Here is a 23,917-nt window from a genome sequence, read left to right as displayed (position 1 = left end):
ATTAACCATCCCTTATGGCGAGGATTCGGGACAGGCTGGTCCCTGTACAAACACTGAGCGAGCAGTCCGGGGAGGGGCAGAACCAGGAGCCCAGTGAGGCTGAGATCCCAGTTGGAGGAGGAGGAGGAGGGATCGCTCTGGCAGGGTGGGCACCCCTGAAAGAAGCTCCTGTGGCTGGGACCCTCAGTGGGGAGAAGTCCTCACCAGACCCTCAGGTCAGCTGGGACTCCACTCCCATCGTAGCCCGGGGCCATCTGGTGGCCATCATGTGAACTCCTTCATGACCCTCCAGGTGACCCTCTGGGTCTCCGTTCATTCACGTAACCATCAAGCTTCAGGCATCCAAGAGCCAAGAAGGACCCTGTGAGGCCTCAGCACTGGCCCGGCTCTGGGCAGAGGTCAGCTCAGCCCCGTCGGGAGGAAAGTGGGGGAGAGCAAGTGTGTGCTGGTGTGTGGGTGCCGCGGTGGGCGGGCAGGCCGGGTGAGACCCCGGCTCTCCCCAGCCATGGTCACTGCTCCCCAAGGCCAGGGGCTCCACAAAGGGGCGACGTGCCCCTGGGCAGCAGCATGAGACCCTACACTCAGAGGGCTGTGCTCAGGTCAACACTGTCTTGACATTTTAGGTGATCTTCTTTGTTTGTTTAATACATTTTTGTTAATTTTAGAGAGGAAGGGAGAGGGAGAGAGAGAGAAACTTCAATGATGAGAGAGAAGCATTGATCAGCTGCCTCCTGCATGCCCCACACTGGGGATTTAAGCCTACAACCTGGGCATGTGCCCTGATCAGGAATTGAACCATGACCTCCTGGTTCATAGGTCAATGCTCAACCACTGAGCCACGCCAGCCCGGCTAGATGATCTTTAATCAGGATGGGCATTTCATTCTGCAAAGGCCCACCAGTCACATGGCCACTCTGACATGTGGACATCGCACAGGCAACCCCTTTGTCATTCTCCCAGGCACAGGTACCCCCCCTGACACACACACACACACACACAGCTGTTAGGGTGGTCAGTGTCTGAGGCTACTTCACCCCTCGGCAGTCACTGTGGAGCCAGGGCAAGGAGGTGCCCAGATCTTCAGATCCACAGCTGTTCGATGCACTGGAACTTGGAGGAAGAGGGGCCCCACCACCCTGGGGCAGACTCTCAGAGGCTGGGGACCAGCTGGGTCCTCTCCAACCTTGGCTCCCCTGGGAGAATGTGGGTGACCGTGGGTGATGGCCATACCACCTCCAGGGCCCACAGAGGGGCTGTGGCAGCCTTGGCAGCACCTGGCAGGTGCCACAGGCCCAGCTGGGGCTGTTCTCCAAACCCGCCCTGATGCGAGGCCTCAGCTGGGGAGAGCCTCCAGCCCAGGGGCGCCCAGAAGTGCCCGCCAGCACCTCTTATGGCAGAGGCCTCAGTGCTGCATGCGTGCACCAGCAGAGGCCCCCCGGAGGCAAGGGCTCCTCAGCCAGAGGTCCGTGTCCAGTGGCTGGAAGGAAAGCATGGGCGTCTGTGATAGAATGATTGTTACCCCAAATTCACACATTGAAGCCCTAAGTCCTAAAGTGACTGTATTTGGGGAGAGAGAGAATCTTTCCAGAGGTAACTGGATTAAAGTGAGGTCACTAATTGAACAAGACTGATGTCCCCATAAGAGGAGGAGATTAGGACACAGACACACAGAGGGGCAGCCATGTGAGGACCCAGTCACAATGGTGTGTACATGCCCCGGACAGAGGGCTCGGGAGCAGCCAGCCCTGTGGCACCTGTGGACTGTGAGCAGTGATGTCTGCTGCTCAAGCCACCTGTTCTGTGGTGTTTGTTGCAGCTTGAACTGACCAACACCGGGGCCTAAGCTCCAGGATGTCCAGGAGACAACAGGCTGTGAGGACTGAGGAACAGGTTGCCCCACACTAGGGGTGGCCCAGAAACCCCAACACCTTCCTCCTGGTCCCCACCCCAGAGAAATGACAGGAGACACTTGAAGCCAAACCCCAGGAAGGAGGCAACACCAGGCCCTGGAGGTCCCCTACCCTCTCTAGACCTCAGGGAGACGGTCCTGAGGGCTCCAGCGGGAGCAGTGGTACGTTTCCTGTGGGGACAGTCCCGGGCCAGGGCTTGGCCACGGCTGGAACACAAGATGCTGGGACTGGGGTGACGCTGGGTTTTGAGACATTAAATAATCTAGTAGAGCCCAAGTCAGTTTGGCTCAGTGGATCAAGCGTGCAACCTAGATACGTGCCCTTGATCAGAATCGAACCCGAGACCCTTTAGTCTGCAGGCCGATGCTCTATCCACTGAGCCAAACTGGCTAGGGCAAAATTCCTAACTTTTGAAAAAGGGGCCTGCGTTTTCATTTTGCACAGGGCCCAGCAGAGCCTGCTGCCATCCTGCCAGCCCCTGAATCCTTGCCTCAGGTTCTGCTTTTGGAAAAACCCAAACTGTGACAGGACCCTCTGGCCCTTTCAAGGGGAAGGTCCTTGAGGTTGGGGGCTGGGGGCCCTTCCCGAGCCTCAGCCCTTCCCCCTCGGGGCTCTGTCCGGGTGCCATTCCACAAACACGGGGGCACCTCCTGTGTGCAGCCCCAGCGATGACCAAGGCGCTCTCAAGCCCTCAAAGAGCCGAAGGTAAACAAGTAAACAGATGATTTTAATAAAGTGTGACAAGTGCCCCGCAGGTGTGGGCGCTGGCGGGACTGTGGGCGCTGGGTGCGCCCGGCTGGTCCATGAAGGTGCCTGCTCTTGCGCACGTGCCCGCCTGTGGCCCTGGGCTCTCCCTCGGCGGACATGGCCCTTCCCCCGCTGGAGGGGACTCACAGGAGGCACGGTGGCCCCCGGGTTTGGAACAAACACGTTTATTGCAGGAAAGGCGTGGCGGGTGCTGGGGCCCGGGCTCACCAGGCGAAGAGCGGCTTGCTGTCCTCCTTGGAGAGCTCGCACAGGCAGTTGAGCAGCAGGAGCGAGTCGCCCAGGAACTTGGGGGGCACGATGTCGATGACCAGCTTGCGCAGGGCGGCCGGGCTGCTGTGCAGCGGGTTGGCGCGCAGGTCGGGCCGCTGCTTCAGGATGCCGTAGGTGTTGATGAGGAACTCACTGAACACGGGGTGCACCTCGCGGTTGTAGCCCAGCTTCTCCAGGCGCGCCATCAGCGTCAGGTAGCGGTGTGTCAGCTCCCGCAGCTTCTTCTCATCCACAGAGCCGTCCAGGGACTTGATGGACGTCTGGGGACGCAGGGCATGGGGAAGGTGGGGCTGGGCCACAGAACCCGCCCCGCCACAGGAGGCCAGGGTGGGGACAGTGACCAGATTTCTGTGAAGGAAGCTTCACAGATGGGCAAACGGGCCCAGAGCCAAGCTCCCCACCACAACGAGCTCCCCACTCTCCCCTCCAGCAGAGTGTCAGCGACAAGAGCAGGTCCCCATCCCAGGTAAGGCCAATGCGTCTGTGGCCACGGGAGCCACTCCTGAGACTGTCCCAGGCCACAAGGCAGAGGTGCTCATGGCAAGGGCTCAGCACACCTCGGACACCCCTCAGCCTCACCCAGGCCTCCAGAGGGTACCACAGGTGACAGGCAGGGAGGGGACCTGGGGCAGGGAGGAGACCCCCAAAGGGCGAGGAGGCACACCTGCTTGATCTTCTCAGGGATGTTGGACACGGTAAAGCCATAGAGCCGGGTAACCCCGGGGAAGACGTAGGCCAGGATGCGCCTGTCCAGCTGGAAGGCGATCTCCCCGACGATGCGCCCGTCCTTCTCCGAGCTGCTGAAGCTGTGGATCTCTGCAGGGGGCAGGGGAGGACGGTGAGACAGGCTGGGGTCCCCCACACATAGGGTCAAGGGCCACCCGCCTTCCTCCTGCCTGTGCTCCAGTATCCATTTGAGAAAAAGGACCGATTTGAATGTGGCCGCTGCGGGTTCCAGGTGAAGCACTGACAGGGGCTCCCCAGGGCCCCGGGTTCAATAGTGATGTATAGGCGCCTTCCCCCAGCCCCCCTGGGAGGGCAAAAGAAAACTGAATTTTCTGTTGCCAAAAAGGAAAAGGATCCTTCCTCTCCTCCCTTTTCTTAATGTGTCCCCTAGGAAACCTGGGATGCTTAAGTCCTTGCTCCGTCCCTTTGGGATGTTTTGTGGCCCAGGATTGTTTATCTTGTCCCCCGGTTATCAGGGAGTCTGCCCTCCACCTGGGTCAAGCCCCGTCCCTATGACCAGCTGAATACAGGACGCCCAGGCCTGTCCCATCACCCAAGGATGGGGTACTGAGTAACATGAGAACATGTATGTAACACACATAACAAGTCTAGTCTGCCTGGCTGGTGAAAGGGGAGATTCTGTCCGTCTTGGCAACTCTGTGCCTTGCAGGCTGGCTTACTGTTCATTTGATGGCAAGACTCCTTTTCTACGTTTGTGCAGAGGATTGCTGGATGGGCAGGAGATTCTATTTTTAGTAATTTCCCAGATGTTATCGGGCACATGGACCACCTTTCCCCTCCAAGTCTCCCATCTCATATCCCCCACAGACAGCAAAAATTCTGAACAAAAACTTAGCAAATTGAACCCAGTGATACAGAAAACTATAATCATGACAGAGCGGGATTTATTTCAGCAATGCAAGGGTGGTTTCAAAATTCAAAAATCAATCAACGTAATTTACTATATCAACAGATGACAAAGGAAAATCAAATGCTCAAGATGCAGAAAAAGCATTCAACAAAGTCCAACACCCATTCATGATAACTCTAAGCAAACTAAAAATTAAAGGGCAGTTCATCAACCGGATGAAGGCATATACAAAATCCTTAACGAACATCATACTTAATGGCGACAGACTGAATGCTTTCCCCTAAAGCAATAAAAGAAATGACTGCCCACTGTTACCATATCTAGTCAATGTTACTCTAGAGATTCTAGCCAATGCAATAAGTAAGACAAGAAAAAAAATTAAAGTCACACGGATTAGAAGTGAAAAAAAATAACCTTGACATCTATCCCAAGGAATCTTTTTTTAAAAGCTGCTAGAATAATTGAGTTCAGTAAGATTGTAGGACACAAAGATGCATTTTCAGGATTCTCCAAAGAAAAAGAAACAGAACCAATAGGGGGTGTGTGTGTACATACATATGTGTTTATTATAAAGGCTCACATGATTATGGAGACTGACAAGTGCCAAGATATGCAGGTGAGTCATTAAGATGGAACCCAGGATGGCTGATAATATAGCTCCAGTCTGAATTCAAAGGTCTGAGAACCAACAGAATCAATGAAGTGCTCCAGTCCAGAGGCAGCAGGCATGAGACCTAAGATGTTTCCATTGGAATCAAAAGGCAAGAAGAATTCTCTCTTCTTCAAGAGGGGGGCAGCATTTTTGTCTTATTCAGACCTTCAACTGATTGGATAAGGCCCACCCACATCAAGAGCTATCTGCTTTACTTAGTCTAATGATTTCAATATTAGACTCATCCAGAAATACCCAGAATACCCAGGATAATGCTCGACGAAATAATCTGGGCACCTGAATAAATGGAAAGCTATAAAATGTTCATGGATCTAAAAACTCAACATTGTTAAGGTGTCATTTCACTGGAAACTGATCTCTTTCATCTATAGATCCAAGACAATCCCAGCAAGCTTTCTTGTAGAAATGAACAAGTTGATTCTAAAATTCCTATGGAAATGTAAAGGTCCTAGAATAGCCAGAACAACTTTGTAAGAAGAGAACAAAGTGGAAGAACTTATACCATCTGGTTTATGGTCTTATAAAGCTACAGTAATTGAGACAGGATGTACAGTGGGGCCTTGACTTACGAGTGTCCCGACTAACGAGTTTTTTTGAGATAGGAGCCGTCTCTCGGTCGATTTTTTTGTTTTGAGTTGCAAGCTCAAAAAAATTCGGGTTACAAGCCAGCTTCAGATACCCCACCGCTATTTGGCGCAGCGAATGTCACAGTGATTTGACATACGAGTAATTTGAGTTATGAGCTCCATCACAGAACGAATTAAACTCGTAAGTCAAGGCCCCACTGTATTAGAATCAACATAAACATAGGCAAATAGAACAGGCTGGAGAATCAAGAAATAGACTCAGACATATCTGGATAACTGATTTTTGACAAAAATGTCAAGTCAATTCAATGGGGAAAAGATAATTTGTTTTTCATCCAAAAATTTGTTTCTTAGAGAGAAGGAAAGAGAGAGAGAGGGGGGAACATCAATGTGAGAGAGAAACATCAATCCTTGGCCCCCGTATGCACCCCAATCAGGGATTGAATCAGCAGCCTGGGTATGTGCCCTGGCAGGGAATCGAGCCTGAGATCTTTTGGTATACGGGGTGACGCTCCAACCAAATGAGCCACACTGGCCAGGGCAAGGTAATCTTTCTAAATACTGTTGCTGGAAGAAGTGACTACCTAATGCAAACCTGATGATATATACAAAAATAAGCTCATAATTGAACCTAAATGTAAAACCTAAAACTATAAAACTTCTGGAGGAACACATTGGAGTGAATCTTTTTATATTGAGCTTGGCAAAGATTTCTTAAGTGGGACACAAAAGGCATGAAATATATATTATTTAAAAAGTCAATAAACCAAACTTCACCAAATTAAATTGTATTGCTCTTCAAAAACAAAGTTTTGAAAATGGAACAGCCATAAACTGGGAGACCATGTTGGCAAAACATATACCCAGAAGAGAATTTGCATCCAGACTATCTGATGAACTCTTACAGCACAATGATAAACAATCTAGTTTTCTTTAAATGGGCAAAAGATTTAAACAGAAGCAGCCCTGATCCTGGCCTCCCAGCCACACTCTCCTCCCTGTGCTGGGTGGGTGGAGAAGCTGTGCTCAGATGGCCACCCAGACCCGCCCTACCCCACTGCCAGCCACTGCACCGTGTGCCCACCGAGTGCCCCCCATCGCCGTACCATTAAGGTAGTAGCTCCTCCTGGTCCTGTCTCCCGAGGGCAGACTGTTCTCTAAGAAGCACACCTTCTTGGGCCGGGTCACCTCCCTGGGCTCCAGTGGGTCCTGCAAGGGGTTCAGGAGTGGGCACAGCTTCCTGTCAGTGCTTCGCGACGTGTGCAGCTCCTGGGGGCTGAGGAAAGTCTTGAAGGACACCTGGGAGGAAGTCACACAGCCTGGGGAAGTGTCATCTTCTCTGGAGAGGGGGGCGTGCGAGCACAGCAGGTCCTCCAGGGAGGATGTCTGCAGCTGGGAGGGCATCTCAGGGATGCCGGTGAACCTTCCAAAATCTGGAACTAGGGCAGAGAGGAAAGGGAGGAGAGATCAGGCTGATGTTCCTAAAACATCTCCCAAAGTGTAAAGGACACTTTAAGAACACTTGTACACCCTACCCCAGGCTCTGACACCTGCTCACATCCCCCATCTTCAGAGCCCTCCCATTCCCCTCTGGAGAAGGTGAAAGATGTGGGTGCAGCAACTGTGGGCCCCGCCCCTGCCCAAGGAAGCCACCAGCCTTGAGTGTATGGGCCCAGCAAGCATGTGTGCCTCGGGAGCTTCTGCCCATCATGCATCCACACCCAGTACAGTGACCTTTACATGCTCTGTCAGTTTTATGTCATGGTACCAACCTATGCCCGTTTTATTCTGCAGTAGACCTTTTTGCGGCAGCATCTTTTTTGAGATTTATCCATGTTGAGTTACTGGGTAGCTAACTGGTTCATTTAACCATTTCCTAGCACACGCAGACATGCACACACACAGGTACAGTGATTTTTGTTTTCTCTATATCAGAGAGGAAGGGAGAGGAAGAGAGATATAGAAACATCAATGATGAGAATCATTGATTGGCTGCCTCCTGCACACCCCCTACTGGGGATCAAGCCCGCAACCCAGGCATATGCCCTTGACCGGAATCAGACCCGGGACCCTTCAGTCTGCAAGCCAACGTTCTGTCCACTGAACCAAACCAGCTAGGGCTAGCTGATTTTGTTTCCTACAACAGCAGTGGTGGCCCTGTGCACACAGCAGCTTCTGATCACTCCGTGGTATGTACAGACCAAGCCGATGATGACCCATGGCTTTGCCCTAGTCCTTGGTGACGTTGAACATCTTGTGCGTCCATGGGCCGCTCAGGTTTCCATTCTGTGAAATATCTATGCCTCTTCTTTGCTCATTTTTTTTGTTAAATGATTTGTAGCAGTTCCTTTTGTACTCTGCATCCTAATGCCTTGTTGATAAAACGTCTTCCCTCAGTGGGTGCCTTGCTGATATTTTAACTCTGTTTGATTTTTTTTAATTGGTTAAGGTATTACATATGTGTCCTTATCCCCCCTTTAACCCTTTTTAAGGGGTGACTCTTATCATGCAGACTTTTTAAAATTTTAACATGTCAAATTTAACCTATCAATTCCTCTGTGGTCTATGAAATCCTTTTCTACCCCTATGTCATGGCTTTTTCTCCTAGTAATAAAGCGAGTATGTATATTTGAAAAAATAGTTTAAGAGCTATATTACAAAATTAAACCCTAAAATGTGCCTACTACTCTACCCCAGCGGTGCTTTCCTCAAAAAACAGTTTTCCAGAAGGAAAGCAATCGGTATGAGGCCTGCCTCCATTCTGCCCACCCAGCCAGCACAGCCAGTCCCAGCAGCAGCTCAGGGCCCCACAGTCTCCCACCCAGCCCACTGCAGGGCCCAGAACCTGTCAACAACCATCTTCCAAGAATTCACCAGCATGAGTCATCAAAAACCGTGCAGTCCTGGGTTCTTCCCCAGAGGAGAGTGGAGCCCCGTGCTTGGAAAGGGGGTTCTGTCCCACCTCACCTCAGAGACTGGGGAAGAGCGCCATCTAGTACTGGCTTTAAAGGGATTTTTGTTGTGGTCGGGTGGCTTTGGGCTTTGGTTTTAACTTCAGTTTAGTAAACTGTAACTCCTATTATTCCCAAGACTTCAATAAAGTTCTATTAAACACTTTAAACACTTTTAATCATCAGTCAAGTCTAAAATATAGGTATCATTTTAAGCCACATTATAATAAACTATAAAGAAATAACAAGCCCTGACCAGTTTGGCTCAGAGGATAAAGCATCGGCCTGCGGACTGAAGGGTCCCAGGTTCGATTCCAGTCAAGGACATGTACCTTGGTTGTGGGCACATCCCCAGTGGGGGGCGTGCAGGAGGCAGCTGATTGATGTTTCTCATGATGTTTCTAGCTCTCTGTCCCTCTCCCTTCCTCTCCGTAAAAAATCAATAAAATACATTTTTTTTTTAAAGAAATAACAAGAGTGAACAGAAAACTCTGTCTCCTCAGAATTAAAAGGATTCTCCTGAGTAAGGATCATATCAAAAACAAAAATAGGAAAACACAATTATTGAGAAAAGATTAAAATCAGAATATTAGAGTAAGGCATTAGCGCATTCAAAACTAAATTTATTATGAAATTAGTAATGTAAGTTCTTTACTTTTTAAAAATCACCCAAAAAGTTAAACACTCAAATCAAAATATGGGAGGAACTCTTAAGGAAAGCAAAAATTTAAAAACTATACAAATGACAGCAGAAATACACTGGAAACAGTTCTATGGAAAGTCCAATAAGATAACAAAACTGTGGAAAGCTACAGTTCTGTTTAGAGAAACAGAACACTACAGGAATAAAATTGAAAGTGAGAAATTCGATTTAAGAATGACTAGGAAGGAAATGCTTGAATTAGAAAAGATTATATACAATTGTATATTAACTGGAAATTTTGATAAAAGAAGAGATCTTCAGGAAAATTATTTTTAAATGTCTCAATAAGAGGTAGAAAACCTAAAGGGATCAATAAAGAAAGAAGAAAAATCTGGAAGTTGTAAAATAATTATGCTCTAAAGGGGGGATGAGGGGGGGCTGGGTGGTTGGCGGGTGAATTCTTGCAAATTCCCAGACAATGCATAATCCCTACATCATATAAACGGGGTTGGAACACTGAAAAATTAAAAGATTCTTGATTGAGGTTCTAGTTTGTCACGACTATGCTATTAAATCCCTGCAAAGAACCCACAGGAAGGAAACACAGCCTAGACTCTCGGAGGAACAGAGCCTGAGATCCTGAGCTGAGCCCCATCCAGACCCAGCAGAGCCCAGGAACCTGGGTCTCCTAAGGGAGCAGAACAGCGACACCCCACGGACAGGCCGAGGGAAACCACTGAGGACACCGCCACGGATACCACAACCAGGTCATCAAAATTGAACAAGATGAGCCAATTCTCAAGTTTTTGTTTTCTAAAAAGGACTCTTCCCTACCACCCAGCCTGCGTGTCCACCACCCTTGGGCAGACAGGGCATCACCACCCACCGGCTGCCAGGAGGACAGGGGACAGGCTGCTGGAGCCAAAGTTCTGAGAGTTTGAGAAACAAAGACCAAAACAAGTGTGCACGCTGTCAATCTCGTTTAAAGGGTCATTTGTAAATAGTGCAGTCGTAGACGTAGAAAACAGGAATGAATTGAAAAATAGTGGAATAAAAACAGCTTATGAAGAGGCTGATGCAGGTTGGGTATTTACCTACCAACAGCTTTCCAAAATACATCAATTCAGATGACTCCACAAATACATTGGGGGGAAATCCATAATTGTACGGAAGAACATGAAGTGCTCCCGGAATAAACTTACTGATAAAAATTTGTATGTGAGAAACAGGTGAGGAGACTTGGAAAACTGTGAGCCAGCATAGCTCAGTGGTTGAAGTCATCCTTGGGGTATATGGAAGAATAAGTAGATAAAAATGTAAGAAAAAGAAATAATGTGAAGAATAATTACCCTGCCTCTGAGCTGATAACTCTAGCAAAACGTACCTAAGGAAATAACCCTAAATATAAAAGTCTTTTTGCTGTGTTATTTATCCCAGGATAAGAAAGAAGTATAATTTCAAACATGAGGAAAAGAGTTCATTAAATTGTGTTCATGTGATTTTTTAATATCACAGTCGGTCATTTAAAAATATACTTATATAACACTCAAAAACTACTAAAAACCACCTCCACCCAGAGCAATGAGGATTGCGTGAACACCCCCGAGAACTGAGGTGGGGGGCCCAGGTTGGGGCTTAGGGGACCTGCCACCCCCTCTGGTCCCTTTGAAAACCCGAGTGAAGGGAACAGCCCAACAGGAGCCTGGCTGGGAACCGTGCACACGCTTCCCTGAGAGTGGGCGTGGCTGCTGCACGGGCCGGGTGTTCGAGGGCAGGGAGGGCAGGCACCTGCTCCTCCATCGGCAGAGTGCAGGGGCCGCAGCCTCTGGGGAGCATTTGTCAGTGTCTATTTCAACATGTCAACCGCTCACAGCCTTTGACCCAAGGATCTCCCGCAGTCACCCCTGCAGCTGGTCACTGAGGCCCGTGTCAGGCTGTCCGTGGTCACAGAGCGCTGGAAGGACACTGCCTGTCGTGGGGTCAGACGGAGGGCCATGTGAACCCCACACGGGCCAGTCTGCTCTCTGAGAGGGATGCAGGCGGCAGGGCCAAGTGCCGAGCCTGGCGGGGCCAACCCCGCGGCCTGGAGGTCCCGAGATCACACACATCCTGTCTGAAGCCACCGTGGCAGCGCCTGTGTGCTGGTCACTGATACACACACCAGCCCAAGGGGGGAAGCCACCGCCCCTCATTTTCCAGGTGCGGACTGACAGGTTCACCCGAGGACACGCAGCAGGGTGACCTCCTGGACCCGGGGGAAGGCGGGGTGGCCGGGACCACCTGCAGGAGCAGCCCCCACGCCCGCCCACCCTGCGGCCTCACCTGCAGTCGTGGAGGAGCAGTCCTCGGGGTAGGCCGGTGCCTTGGGGAAGAGGAGGTCCCGGCTGCTGCGGCCGCAGCTCTCCTGGCAGCTCTCGCTCAGCAGGCGCTTGAGCATCTGGTTCTCCTTGAGCAGCCGCACCTGCTTCTTGAGGTCGGCGTTCTCGCTCATGAGCCTGTTCATCAGCTCGTTCCCCTCGGCCATGACCAGGACGCCTTGCTCACGTGTGGGCCTGTGGCCCCATGGAGATGGAAATCCAGAGCCACGGGGACCAGAGTTCCACGAGGGCCCCACCTTCCGCAGCCTTGTGATGTCGCCTTAAAGAGGCGGCGCCCCGCCCACTGCCACCCGCAGACTTCCTGGGGGTGCCCAGACCGGGGCGCACGGCAGACACCTCACACCAGGGACGGACGAGGGAGGTGGGGCCAGGCAAAGCCTAGGTGGGGGGCCTGTGACACTCATGGGGAGGCCCGCCCCGCCAAGGAACACACAGGACCAGGCCTGAGACTGGATGGTTCTGGCACCTTCTAGGAACAGCCAGAATATTGGGCTGAGGGGGTATCCCATTCACACCATGGGAATCCGCAAGTCCAGTGGGGACGTCGCCTTTACTCTGAGTGACTGTGCAGCCGCCCGCACCACCCCGTCACCTTGGACCTCCGACCAGGCGACTTCCCGACTCCAGGCTCAGCCAGGCTCTCAGACGCTGGCTGATCAGCCCAAACCTGGGCTGGTGTCTGGTGCCATGGGCCACACACTTGAGGGAGGAAGGGGCAGTGAGGACAGAGGGAGCCCAGCTTGGAGCCACGATGGTCCCAGCCCCAGAAGCTCCAATGGCTCCCACGGGCTGGCGGTTGGAAGCCACCTGCTGACCACGCTGCCCTGGTGGAAAGGGCCCAGGTGGCACAGCCCTGTCCTGCACAGACAGTGCGGAGTGTCTGACACTGACCGTTACTGGACATAACTGAAGACCCCCCCCCACCAGAGCACAGGGCCATCTGGACCAATCACAGGCAGGCCTGTGGCTCACAGAGTCCTGCCAGAGCCAGATTCCAGCCACACCGTCAGCCAGGCCTCTGGAAAGCCTGCCCAACAGGACCCCACCGAGATGCTCTTCCCTCACCTGCTCAAGTAGCTTAGCTCTGTGCTATTTCCTGGCTCCAACGGTCTTGGTCCTGCTTTTCCGAAGCCACAAGGCAACAGACGGGTCGCTTCCTGACCCTCCAGAGAAGGATCATGGCCCCAAACAGGAACCAGCGTGTCTTCCATCCCTTTGGCCCCAATGCTGCTCTCCTGGCTCAGCATCACGGCACTGGGTGCGAGTGACAAGTTGGGTGTCTCCAGCAGAACAAGGCCTTTGTTTCCCCGACTGCCCAACGCCTACCATGTCGCTTCAAGAAATGCAAGCCTGAGTCAGGCATGGTAGGAAGGACGACTTCTAAATCCTAAACAGCCCTACGCTTCCCCAGATGGACCAGTGTGTGGACCCACAGGCCCTCAGGTTAGAGGGAACTCTCCCCCCTGAGGGAGGGTGTGGGCGCTTCTGGGACCCACAGCAGATGCCCGTTAGACCTCTTCACCAGCTCCTCCCATCACATTCAAATCCCATGTCTGTCCCACCCCAAGAAAACTTTCTCGATGCCACAGCCCCTTCATCCTGTCAACACCCAGCCAGTGTGCTGGTCCTGGTGCACTATCTTGTTGTTGTTGTTGTTAATCCTCACCCGAGGATATTTTTCCATTGATTTTTAGAGCATGGAGAGAGAGAGGGAGAGACAGAGAGACAAACGTAGATGTGAGAGAGATACCTTGATTGGTTGCCTCCCACATGCTCCTCGACCAGGGGCTGGGGATCGAGCCTGCAACTGAGGTATGTGCCCTTGATCAGAATCAAACCTGAGACCCTTCAGTCCGAGGCCCCATGCTCCAACCAGAGTCAAACCGACTAGGACTCTTAAACATTTTTATTGCTTCAATTAAACTGATGTAGCAACAATGATTATATTATTAAGGAAAAGTAGTCTTTTAGAGGTAAGTTTCCACTGCGAGTTAAACATTTCCTCAAAGGAAAGGGTATAAAGTTTACATCATGCTGAATGCAGAAAAGCTAGTATGACTCCAGAGAAAATTTCCCAGCATAATATTCAAAATCTAATCACTGAAAATAAGATAATTTGAATTCAAGACTCTTCAATGATTTACCCAGGATAGAGAACTGGATTTTTAATCAGGTTGAGGCAAATATTTTCCCCTGAAAGAACTGGAGACGCACCCTGCTTATCTTCAGGCAGTTACTCTTGCTCCCTGAAACTGAGAAGCTGGTGAGCCTGGACAGCCCGGGCCAGGGCCCAGGGCCGAGAGCAGCAGGAGGAAGGCCACATGTGCAAAGCCTCGGGCCCTGGCAGGTTCTGGGCAGGAAACGGAAGGGCAGCGGGGCTTTCAGACAGTTGTCTGCTGTCTGGGAGGGGAGTTGGCCAGGGGAGTGCAGGGTGGGGCTGCCCTCAGTCCAGGAGGCAGCACAGAGAAACTGCAGGTGGAGGTGGTGTTGGGGTGGGGCCTCTGGGCGTTCACCGGGCCTGAGTTTTACTCTTATCAAAGCTCTCGGTGACTCCTCACAGCTACACCCCCGGGGAGGCCGTGAGTATGTGAGCCGCTCATCCGCTAAGTCAAAGGCAAACGCAGGTCCCTGATTTTCCATTAGAGCCCCAAGCCCATGCACACTGGACCAGAAAGGTTTAGACCAGCCAGAGGGGGACTGCGAGGTTTACCACCCAAGAAGCACCACCTGGAAATCTGGCTCCCACTTCAGCTCAGAGAAAACTAGGGTGGGAGGGTCACGGCAGCCACTCGAGTGCCTTGGGCATCACAGCTGCCTGCCAACTTCCGTGGGCAAAGACTGACAGGCTGGGTGCTCAGCTGTCCCTGGCACACAGCGATGCCCCTTGGTGGTCACAAGCCACGAACGACCCCGACTCTTTGTTATGCTTGGCCTCCCCGTGCATTGCTGTCATTATGAGAGGACTATCAACTCTCAAGATGGGGATACTGGGTCCCACGAACTGGCTGCACCTCGATATAGCACCGAGGAGATCTGGGGCAGTGCTGGCATGTCTGGTCCCTGTCCTCACCGAGCCCTGGGTGGCATGGTGAAGAGGCAGGCCCAGCCCCTCTGCCCCCGCTCTCACCTCCCAGTCCAACAGACAAGAGACACAGGAAGAGCCACCGGGGGGGTGAGCCCAGCTCCGGGCAGGAGGCAGATAAGGCACAACTGCTGAGAACTATTATTATTGGTCAAGAAAGCCATCCCAGCCCCGCAGCCATGCCCCTAGGCAGGCTTGGTCCCTGGACTCACCCCAGAAGTGGGGAGTGAAGGAGTGAGGGAGTGAGGGGCAGGGCTACAGGGCACCCATGTCCCGGCAAGATGCTCCAATCTTACTCAGCATCCCCACAGGACGCCGGTGCCCGCCACCCACCAGCCAGGCACCCATAGGCCCCCTCTCAAGGGTGGCCAGCGAGAGCACTTTCGGGGTACAGGCGGGAGAAGCGGCCGAGGGCCCAGATGGGGAAGACGTTCCTGTAGCTTGTGTAGCTGATGGCGCAGGACTTGTTGAAGACTCCGGAGATGTTTTCCTGAAAGGACACAGGGACTTAAACTCAAAGGCTCCACCACGTAGGCAAGGGGCTCCCTGACCCAAGAGCCCAGGTGGAGGGCTGGGCAGCTTGTGGGGAGAGTCAGCGAGGCAGAGCCCCAACAGCAGTCCTCCCCCGACATCCCAGCTCTCGGACCCCTCCACCTGCAGCACCCTCCTGCCTGGTCACCAGTCCTGCACAGGCGTGTCAACACCAGACTCATCCAGAGAGGGGGGTTAACCTCACATGACCTCGTGACCCCACGCCCACAAGGATTGGCAGTGAGGGGCCCATCAGGCAGAGCCCGAGGGCTTCCTCCATCCAGCGTCCAGGCATCACCAGCCCCGCCCCTCAAGCTAGTGCTTAGATCTGCTTTCAACACAGGCCACTTGTGAGTCATGTCTCTGAATCTCAAATCCCCCCGCCCATGAGCCCCTCGTGAGGGACACAGGGCCAGGAGGGGATAGGAAACTGAGGTCAGAGCCCCCGCAGCATACCTGGGGCCAATCACCATTGGAGAGCTGTTTTGTGAGCAGACATCTGACTCCTCTCTCTAGGGCCTCTACATCAGGATGCCTGAGGAAGAAGAGGCAGTGAACACACCATCAGCACTCTGTGGATGAGACAGCCACTGGCTGCAGCCAAAACCTGGCCCTCACCCTCCACAGCCCAGCACGGGACAAAGATGTGAAAACCTAAAGCCTCCATGCACGAGGTAGCGGCACCACTAGGAACAACCAGTGCACCTCAGGCCCTCACTGCACAGCTCACCCCGAGAAGTAGAGGATGCAGCGAGTGCGAAGGCAAGCAGGCCAGGTGGGCAGCGCCTGAACATGGGCAATGAGGAACCCCACCTGTCCCAGACCTGCTGCTCTGGCCCTGCCAGGAGGCACTGCTCTTCTGCACCCCCAGGAGAGGAGGAGGCCAAGCCACTCTGCCCACTGGTGCTCAGGCCCCCTAAGGGCCACAGAAGCCACCAGTGCTAATCCTCGCTCATCTCACAGGTTCAGGACCAAACTCAGCTGTGGGAGGCCGACTGGGGGCCGGTCCCTGGCCCCGTTCCCTGCTCACACTAACCTGGCCTCACTGGTATGGGGTTTTAGGAAGATTCCCCAAATGTCCCTGAACCAACAGGGCAGCACAGACTGGGCTACTGTGCATGCCCATGTATGCATCCATGGGCATGTCACATGTGCATGAGTTTGTGTACCCACGTTTGCATGTCTGCACATGGACACCTCTGTGTGTACACCTGCCTGTGCACACACATGGCTGAGCTCTACTGTGGAAACAGGCAGGACCATGGAGCACAGCTGTGGGTAGTGAGCCTCTTTGCAGGAACCCACTGATTCAGACAGACCTATAACTCTGGACAAGAAACCCTGCAACCTCACCTCCTCCCATCCCTGCAAGCAGAGCTCTGCTGCCCACATCCCAGCCAAGTCCCCAAGTTCAGTGTCCTTCCTTTGTCTGCCCCCACCTGACAGCCATCAGCCCCATCAGGGCCCAGCATGTATTATGGATCTGGGACTGGGCACTCTGCACATAACGCCGCTGCTCACAGGACTCGAAGTCCTCGCCCCAGCCTCCGTCCGCCATCTGCTGGGACAGCAGGAAGTCGCAGGCCTGGGTGACCTCTGCACAGGCAGTCCTGCAGACACCAGACACGAGACACCGTCAAACAGTAGAAGTCCCAGGCCCCTGGGTTCTCACCCTGGCCGGGCCTCCTTAGGGCTGTGGGGACGGGGGCTGCAAGTGGCCCCATTGCCATGAGCACCCCATGAACACCCACCCAGCCAAGCAGAATTGGATGAGGCCACTGGACACAGCTCGGACTGAGGCCTCCACCCTTCCCTCAACGCAACCCAGACAGTATCCTGGACTGTAGCCACTCCCACTGCTTTATAAAAAATGTAAAAACACCCCCAAAATCAAACATCAAAGGAAGATACTCCCCAGCAAAGCATCACACTGAGAAGACCCCATCCCACCAGGGGGCAAATGCCCACACTCACCCATCGCGGTAAATCTGCCCCATGCAGGCAAAGGCTTCCAGGCCGAACCAGGTGCCGTAGGTAAAGCAAACCCCCCAGGAGCTGGAGGGAGACACGGGAAACGGAGGTTCAGCTGCCCAGGCCTCACTCAGCGGATGTGAGAGGACGGACACGTCCAGCATGGGGAGGCTGTGGTTATTTTCAAGAGAAACATCCGCGTGGCCTTCACAAGCCACACCAGCTGCAGAGCTTTAGACCCGTGAGGCAAGCCCGCCCACAGCCCTCGGGGACAGCTCGTCCACTGGAACCACGAGCAAGATAAGAACTGATCCAAACCCAGCGGGGAGGACGTGAATAATCAGACCCAACAAATAAGGCACAGGCCACCGAGCATGCCCCATACGCTCGCCAAACACCGCCGGGGGAAGGCCCGGCATTCTCAAGGGACAAGGTCCACCAGAAATCTGTCGCTGGCAGCCTCCTGCCAGAGACCTCTGGTGTTGCACATGCGCGCCGTGAGTGCAGCCGTGTCCGGGGCCCACACATCTCACTCACCCCTCCCAGGAGCCGTCAGCCCTCTGCTGCCGACGACAGAACTCCAGGCCCTGCTCGAGGGTCTCCCTGCAAAACGAGAGGATGGCCCAGTGAACATTCCAGCAAAACAGCAATTTGCTCAGTTCTATCCAATCTATAGTCTCAAAAAAAATAAGCATGGTGTCCCCTTAAAAAATATGTAAAAATAAACCAACAACTCAGAGAGGAGATACCAGCAACTATAGGACACAGGAGGGAGTTAAAGAAATGCAAGACGGAAGCAAACAGTGAGGGAGGAACCAACATTAGAAGCGGCTGCAACAGGATCAGTATCCCTGAAAACAATGTCAGTGACAGGGGCTTGAGTGAATCACACAAAATGAAATTTTACGGAGAAATTTAAAAATCAGAGAGAAAACAAAAGATTTAGAAGACAGAGAAGCTCCATCGCAAGTCTAACTGGTACTTCAGATAAAGAGACCATTTCTCTGGAAAGGCCAGAGAGGGGGCACAAGCACAGCCTGAGGTGCCATGACCCTTGCCTTCGGGGATCACCCCATGTCATCCGTCAGCTCCTGCAGAGCTGATGGGACATCACTCCTCTGACCGCATCACTTGACATGCTGGCCTTCCTCTGGCCAGCAGAGTCCCTCTCTCTCGATTCTCTCCCCCTGCTGGCTCTCATAAAGCCGCCCAGAGGCCCCCTGGGCCAAAAATGAAGGGTGGCTTCCAGCCAACAGTCAGCAAGCAAACAGGCCCTGAGGCTGACAATGCACAGGACTGGACACCTGCCAACAACCACACGAGCTCAGAGAAGATCTTCCTCAGTCAATGCTCAGAATAGACAGCGGTCAGCTGGTGACAGGGCCCAGGAGCTGGGAGGTGAGCCCTGCACATTGTTTAAAGCCAATTCTGTAGTAGTATTGTTACTCAGTAATAGGAAACAAATACAGAGGTGAAGGTACAAATAAATTATATCAGTAATAAAAAGAGTAGTATGACTATAGGTATAATGGAAATCAAAGTTAAGATAAAATGAGAAAAGTTGAGACAACACATTTGAAATGTAAACAAAATATACACATTACCAGGAAAATTAACTTATCAAAAATGGCCCCAAGAAGAAACAGAGATCCCAAATAGTCCTATAACTACTGAAAGACATGAGTCAAAAATGTGAACTTTTCCCAGAAAAAGAACCCCAGGCCTAGAAGTTTTATAAGTGAATTCTATTAAATTACCACGAACAAGCATTCTAATCTCACACAAACTCTTCCATGGACCAGGAAGAGGAGGAACACTCCCTAATTCATTGTAGGGACCCAGCAGTAGCTTTTCACAGCCAGATAGGGAAGGCGAGGCACGTGCCTCCAGGGCTGAGCTATGTCACAGCTCGGCATCCACGGATGTGGATGCAAGATTCTAACTAAATATTGGGAACTGAACATGGTAGAGATATACTAAGTCAGGTTCGTTCCAGAAATGCAAAGGTGTCTTAACATTAGAAAAGTCTACAAGAGTCATCCAGGACATTAGGCGATAAATACATAATCATCTCACAGACACTGAAAAATCACTTGCTAAACACAATACCTGCTCACAACAGAGGGAAAGAAACAACTTAACAAATTAGAAAAAAGAACTTTGTTACCCAGAAAAGAGGTTAACTACCAAAAACCTACCACAAATATCCTTCTTAATGGAGAAATATCAGAAGCAGTCCCCTTTAAAAAAAAAAATCAGGAAATACAACAAAGATGCCACTATTACTACTTTCCACAAAGAAAACTCCAGGCCCAGATGGAGTTTCCAAACATAAGGACAAAATAGCAGAAATCTCACAAATTCTTCCCGAGAACATAAAAAGAAAATATACTGTCCGGCATCACTTCACAGGAGACCCTGACAGAGACATTATAATAAGGAAAATTACAGACCAGTTTTTCTCTTACAACCACAGTTGTAAAAATCCTAAACAAAACAGCTCAAATTTAACCCAACATATAAAAAGGAAAGCTTAGGACCAAACTGAGCTTCCACCAGGTTCACCATGAAACACACGTCAGGGAATTGTCCCACTCGGGAACCAGCAGCATGTACCTGTGACACAGCACGTCACTCCTGAACATCCTCTGTGCCCAAAAGATAAACACGTGTTCGCAGCAGGATGATTCTTAATAAGCACGAACAGCCCCATGGGCCCATGACAAGCGTGGGGACACAGCGTGGCACCTGCACTCAGCACGTGTGCTGATGGCCAAGAGCAGTGTGAACGGCTGCTCCGCAGGCTTCGTCTCCCGAGCAGGGGGCTGAGGGAAGGAAGCCAGGCCCGGGAGTCCCCACCTTGGGTCCTCGGGTGCAGGAACCCAGCAGCCACAGAACCAGGAGGGGAGGGAGCTTCGGCAATGTGTGTGCCCCATGCGGCCACACGTGCTGTCCACTTCCCAACAGTTCCTCAGGCACCACACAGAGGGTCTGCATGCTGCTATGCCCATGTCAGACTTTAACAACAAGGTTTAAAAATTACATGTCGGCCCAGCCGGTGTTACTCAGTGGTTGAGCGTTGGCCTATGAACCAGGTCATGGTTCGATTCCCGGTCAAGGCACATGCTTGGGTTATGGGCTCAATTCCCCAGTGTGGGGCATGCAGGAGGCAGTGGATAGATCAGTGGTCGGCCAAGTCATTAGTCAACAGAGCCAAATATCAACAGTACGATTGAAATTTCTTTTGCGAGCCAAGTTTTTTAAACTTAAACTATATAGGTAGGTACATTGTTATTAACTTAATTAGGGTACTCCTAAGGCTTAGGAAGAGCCACACTCAAGGGGCCAAAGAGCCGCATGTGGCTCGCGAGCCGCAGTTTGCCGACCACTGGATAGATGATTATGTCTCATCATTGATGTTTCCACCTCTCTCTCCTTCTCCCTTCCTCTCTGAAATCAATAAAGATATATTTTTTAAATAATAAATAAAATAAAACTACATGTGGACACAGGTGGAGCTGGGGGTATGGATCCGTAACTTTATTAAGATGTGAAAAATAACTCGCTTCTGTTATAACTGTGCCCCTTGGAGCCCCCGGTACATGAGTCTGATACGTTTCAGGGCGTACAACCAGGTGTAAATCCCTCTCATATCTAAATGAGCTTCTCTCCAGGGCCCCTTTATATGATGGGCCTCCTTAGAGGACAACAGCCCTCCATGTCTGTTGGCAGCGCCTGAGCTGCTGACCCAGCTGGGGGCACCTTGGCTGAGCAGCGGGGCCCTTACCTGACTTCCCCCGGCCTGTGCTCCGGAAACTGGCTGTGGAAATGCTTCAGCGCCTGCATCACGGCCGAGGTGCATTCCACATACAGGTAGTCGATCATGATGTCCCCTGTGAAAGGGAAGGACCCAGGCCTGTGAGCTTCACCTCGGAGACTCAGGCCATGGCTAAGAACACGCACTGCAACGTGCGGGGCCTGCAAGGCTCATCAAGAGCCTGACCCTTCCCTGGAGGAAGCGAGGACGGTGTCACCACTGACCAGCCCAGGGACACAGCCACCAGGCGGCACCTGCACAAGTGACCTGGTGACCGAGTGACCTAGGCAGCGGTTCTCAACCTGTGGGTCGCAACCCCTTTGGCAGTCGAACGACCCTTCCACAGGGGTCGCCTAAGACCATCCTGCATATCAGATATTTACATGAGGATTCATAACAGTAGCAACATTACAGTTATGAAGTAGCAACGAAAATAATTTTATGGTTGGGTCACAACATGAGGAACTGTATTGAAAGGGCCAGAAGGTTGAGAACTACTGACTAGAGGCCCATCTGCTAGGACAACCAAGCCAGTGGAAGGATATAGTAGAGCTGCACCCCACCCTGAAAACCCCCCACTGGATCACGTTTCAGTTACAGGAGGGGTACAGAGGCACAAAAAGTCGGGTCAGGGTAAAGAACTGGCCCTGACAGACCAGAACGATGACACTCAACACGAGGAAGAGGGAGAGAGGGTACCCACCACACCTCCCCTGCAGGAGCATCAGGAGGCAGGGGGTCTCCATGGAGGACAGAGCAGGGGTCGGCCCAGCTCGGGCCAGAGCCAGCTCTCTGCGACAGAACCACAGCTTTCCATTTACAGCAGGGGCATCACAGCCAACTGTGGAGGTCGGGGAGCATGGAACGCTCCAGTGATTGGGGGGTTCCTTAAAGGATCTGCCACCATCCTCCAGAGCCTTTGTGGGCACTGCCCCTGGCCAGGGGAAAGACCTCAGGACTCTGGTCAGAGAATCTGCTTTGGGGCAGGCAGGGCCCGGGTTGTGCCCAAACGCCCGCGGGCCAGCCACTCACCGAAGACCTCCGAGGGGTTAAGCAGCTCCAGCAGGTACCCTCCACGCTTGGTCTCGTAGGTGGCAAACCCCCCATCAGGGTTTCTCATGCTCAGCAACTAAAACCAGAGACCACAGATCGTGAGCGATGAGCATGTGCGAGCAGCCGAGGCGAGGTGGGCGGGCTTTCGGAAGCACTCAGGGCTAAGCAGTGACGGCAGGGGTGAGCAGCAGGGAGCTAGTTTTCCCATCAAACCAAGACTCTCAGGTGCCCTGAGCATGGGCTGCAACCTTTCTGCACCATAAGTAACTGTCTGGGAACACACCCTGACACACTCATGCATTTATAAGTCATGTATGTGCTGTGGAACCACGTGCCCTTCGCTGTAGGACACGCACTGAAATGGATGTGCTGAAAGGCGTGTCCTCCTTTACCAGATACCCAGGGGAGACCGACAGCCCTCCCGAAGGAGCCTCCAGAACTAGAGAGAAAACAGGGCCGCAGCAGCCACCCCAGACCAGCCCAAGGCTCGTACACCCACTGGGAAGCGCAGGGCTCCGCACACACCCAGCCAGGACCTCCTGCTGGCCCAGCACAGGTGCCATCAGAGGACATGCCCCTCTGGCTCACGGTCTTGGCCCTGAATGTTGGCTGGTACAGACCCTGTGGGAAGTATACGTGCGTGCACAGCTCCTCTGCAACACTAATGGGGCCCAAAGGACCCCTGCGTGCACGGCGCCCCCAGCCCCTGGGGAACAGAGCCCCATGCCCAGCAGCCTCACCACAGCAACAGCATCGAAGAGCCGCTCTCGCGGGACGTGCGTGGTGACAAAAGGACACTTTTCCTGCGTGAGGAGGATAGACTTCAAGGCCTCAGCTGTGCAGTCGGCGACGATCCAGCCACAATCCAGAGTACTGAAGGGGAAGCCGCCCTGGAGAGCAGAGACTGTGACTGGGGGGTGGATCACCCAAAGCCACTGCACCCTCCACACCCGTGGGGAGCCACAGCCCCAAGCCACACACACGTGTATGGGCCTCCAGCTTCTAGCACAAGAACCCCACGGACTATAGCCTCTCCCCAGCATCGTCCTCACACCCCACCGCACGATGGGCACCAGAAAGGGCCACAGGCACCCTCCTGACCCCCGGGAGGACGCAGCCTCAGCTGTCCACACTCTCACACACACGGAAGAAAACGGCCTCTTCTGCCCTCTCTCCTCCCCCCATCACTCTAATTCACAGCCCAACAGCTTATTTCACGTCTGGACGTGTGTCTGTCTGGAAGCATCTCAGGGCACAGACGTGCACATAGCATGTGAAGAGGCCACACGGCTCAGCTGCCTCAGCCATGCACCTCAGTCGGGGTGTCTCAGGAGCATCGCTGGAACCCCCACATGCATCCGTAAGAGCAAGAAGTCCCAGGACACCGAGGGAGAAACCCCCCCTGAAAGGCCCGACCCAGCTAACAGGCAGCCTCTCCCAGGGCCTGGGGCAGCAGGCACGACGCAGGTACCTTGCTCATCTGGCGGTAGTACTTCTGGTAATCGGGCGGGTTCTCTGGGACCTGGGAAGTGTACGAAGGGCACGTGTGGAAAGCACAGGAGGGAACATGTCACCACCACACCAGACACCGCGGCGGGGCAGGCACAGCAGGACATGGGGAGTCTGGTGCTGTGGCCCTCGAGGCATCACCCCCACGGCCCACTGCCCAGAACCCTGCCCACTGCT

General features: G+C 52.8%; 3 protein-coding genes across 3 annotated transcripts in view; all 3 read right to left on the bottom strand.

Moving 5' to 3' along the window:
• FTCD (formimidoyltransferase cyclodeaminase) overlaps nucleotides 1-254 on the bottom strand; it is a 17,410-nt gene extending 17,156 nt beyond the window's left edge. Inside the window, exon 1 of the mRNA XM_015560677.1 lies at nucleotides 210-254. Coding sequence (XP_015416163.1) covers nucleotides 210-254 — 45 coding nt within the window. The remainder of the gene's footprint in view (nucleotides 1-209) is intronic.
• Nucleotides 255-2,616: 2,362 nt separating this feature from the next.
• On the bottom strand, nucleotides 2,617-12,468 carry SPATC1L (spermatogenesis and centriole associated 1-like). Its single transcript, XM_006758774.2, has 4 exons — nucleotides 11,722-12,468; nucleotides 6,912-7,244; nucleotides 3,613-3,764; nucleotides 2,617-3,208 (listed from the first exon to the last, which is right to left on the bottom strand). The coding sequence occupies exons 1-4, from the start codon at nucleotides 11,921-11,923 to the stop codon at nucleotides 2,882-2,884; spliced, it is 1,014 nt and encodes a 337-aa protein (XP_006758837.1). The 5' UTR covers nucleotides 11,924-12,468; the 3' UTR covers nucleotides 2,617-2,881.
• Nucleotides 12,469-13,665: 1,197 nt separating this feature from the next.
• The window catches only part of LSS (lanosterol synthase (2,3-oxidosqualene-lanosterol cyclase)), a 22,933-nt gene continuing 12,681 nt past the window's right edge, over nucleotides 13,666-23,917 (bottom strand). The window contains exons 14-22 of the mRNA XM_006758772.2: nucleotides 23,703-23,753; nucleotides 22,972-23,121; nucleotides 22,211-22,307; nucleotides 21,149-21,254; nucleotides 17,899-17,964; nucleotides 17,365-17,445; nucleotides 16,830-17,000; nucleotides 15,847-15,925; nucleotides 13,666-15,349 (exon numbers count right to left, since the gene is read on the bottom strand). Coding sequence (XP_006758835.1) covers nucleotides 15,218-15,349; nucleotides 15,847-15,925; nucleotides 16,830-17,000; nucleotides 17,365-17,445; nucleotides 17,899-17,964; nucleotides 21,149-21,254; nucleotides 22,211-22,307; nucleotides 22,972-23,121; nucleotides 23,703-23,753 — 933 coding nt within the window. The 3' untranslated portion in view covers nucleotides 13,666-15,217. The remainder of the gene's footprint in view (nucleotides 15,350-15,846; nucleotides 15,926-16,829; nucleotides 17,001-17,364; nucleotides 17,446-17,898; nucleotides 17,965-21,148; nucleotides 21,255-22,210; nucleotides 22,308-22,971; nucleotides 23,122-23,702; nucleotides 23,754-23,917) is intronic.

Source organism: Myotis davidii, unplaced genomic scaffold, assembly GCF_000327345.1.
Source record: "Myotis davidii unplaced genomic scaffold, ASM32734v1 scaffold175, whole genome shotgun sequence".
NCBI classification, from domain to species: Eukaryota; Metazoa; Chordata; class Mammalia; order Chiroptera; family Vespertilionidae; genus Myotis; species Myotis davidii.
Note: the sequence above shows the minus strand (reverse complement) of the source record. Positions and strands in the feature narration are given on the sequence as shown.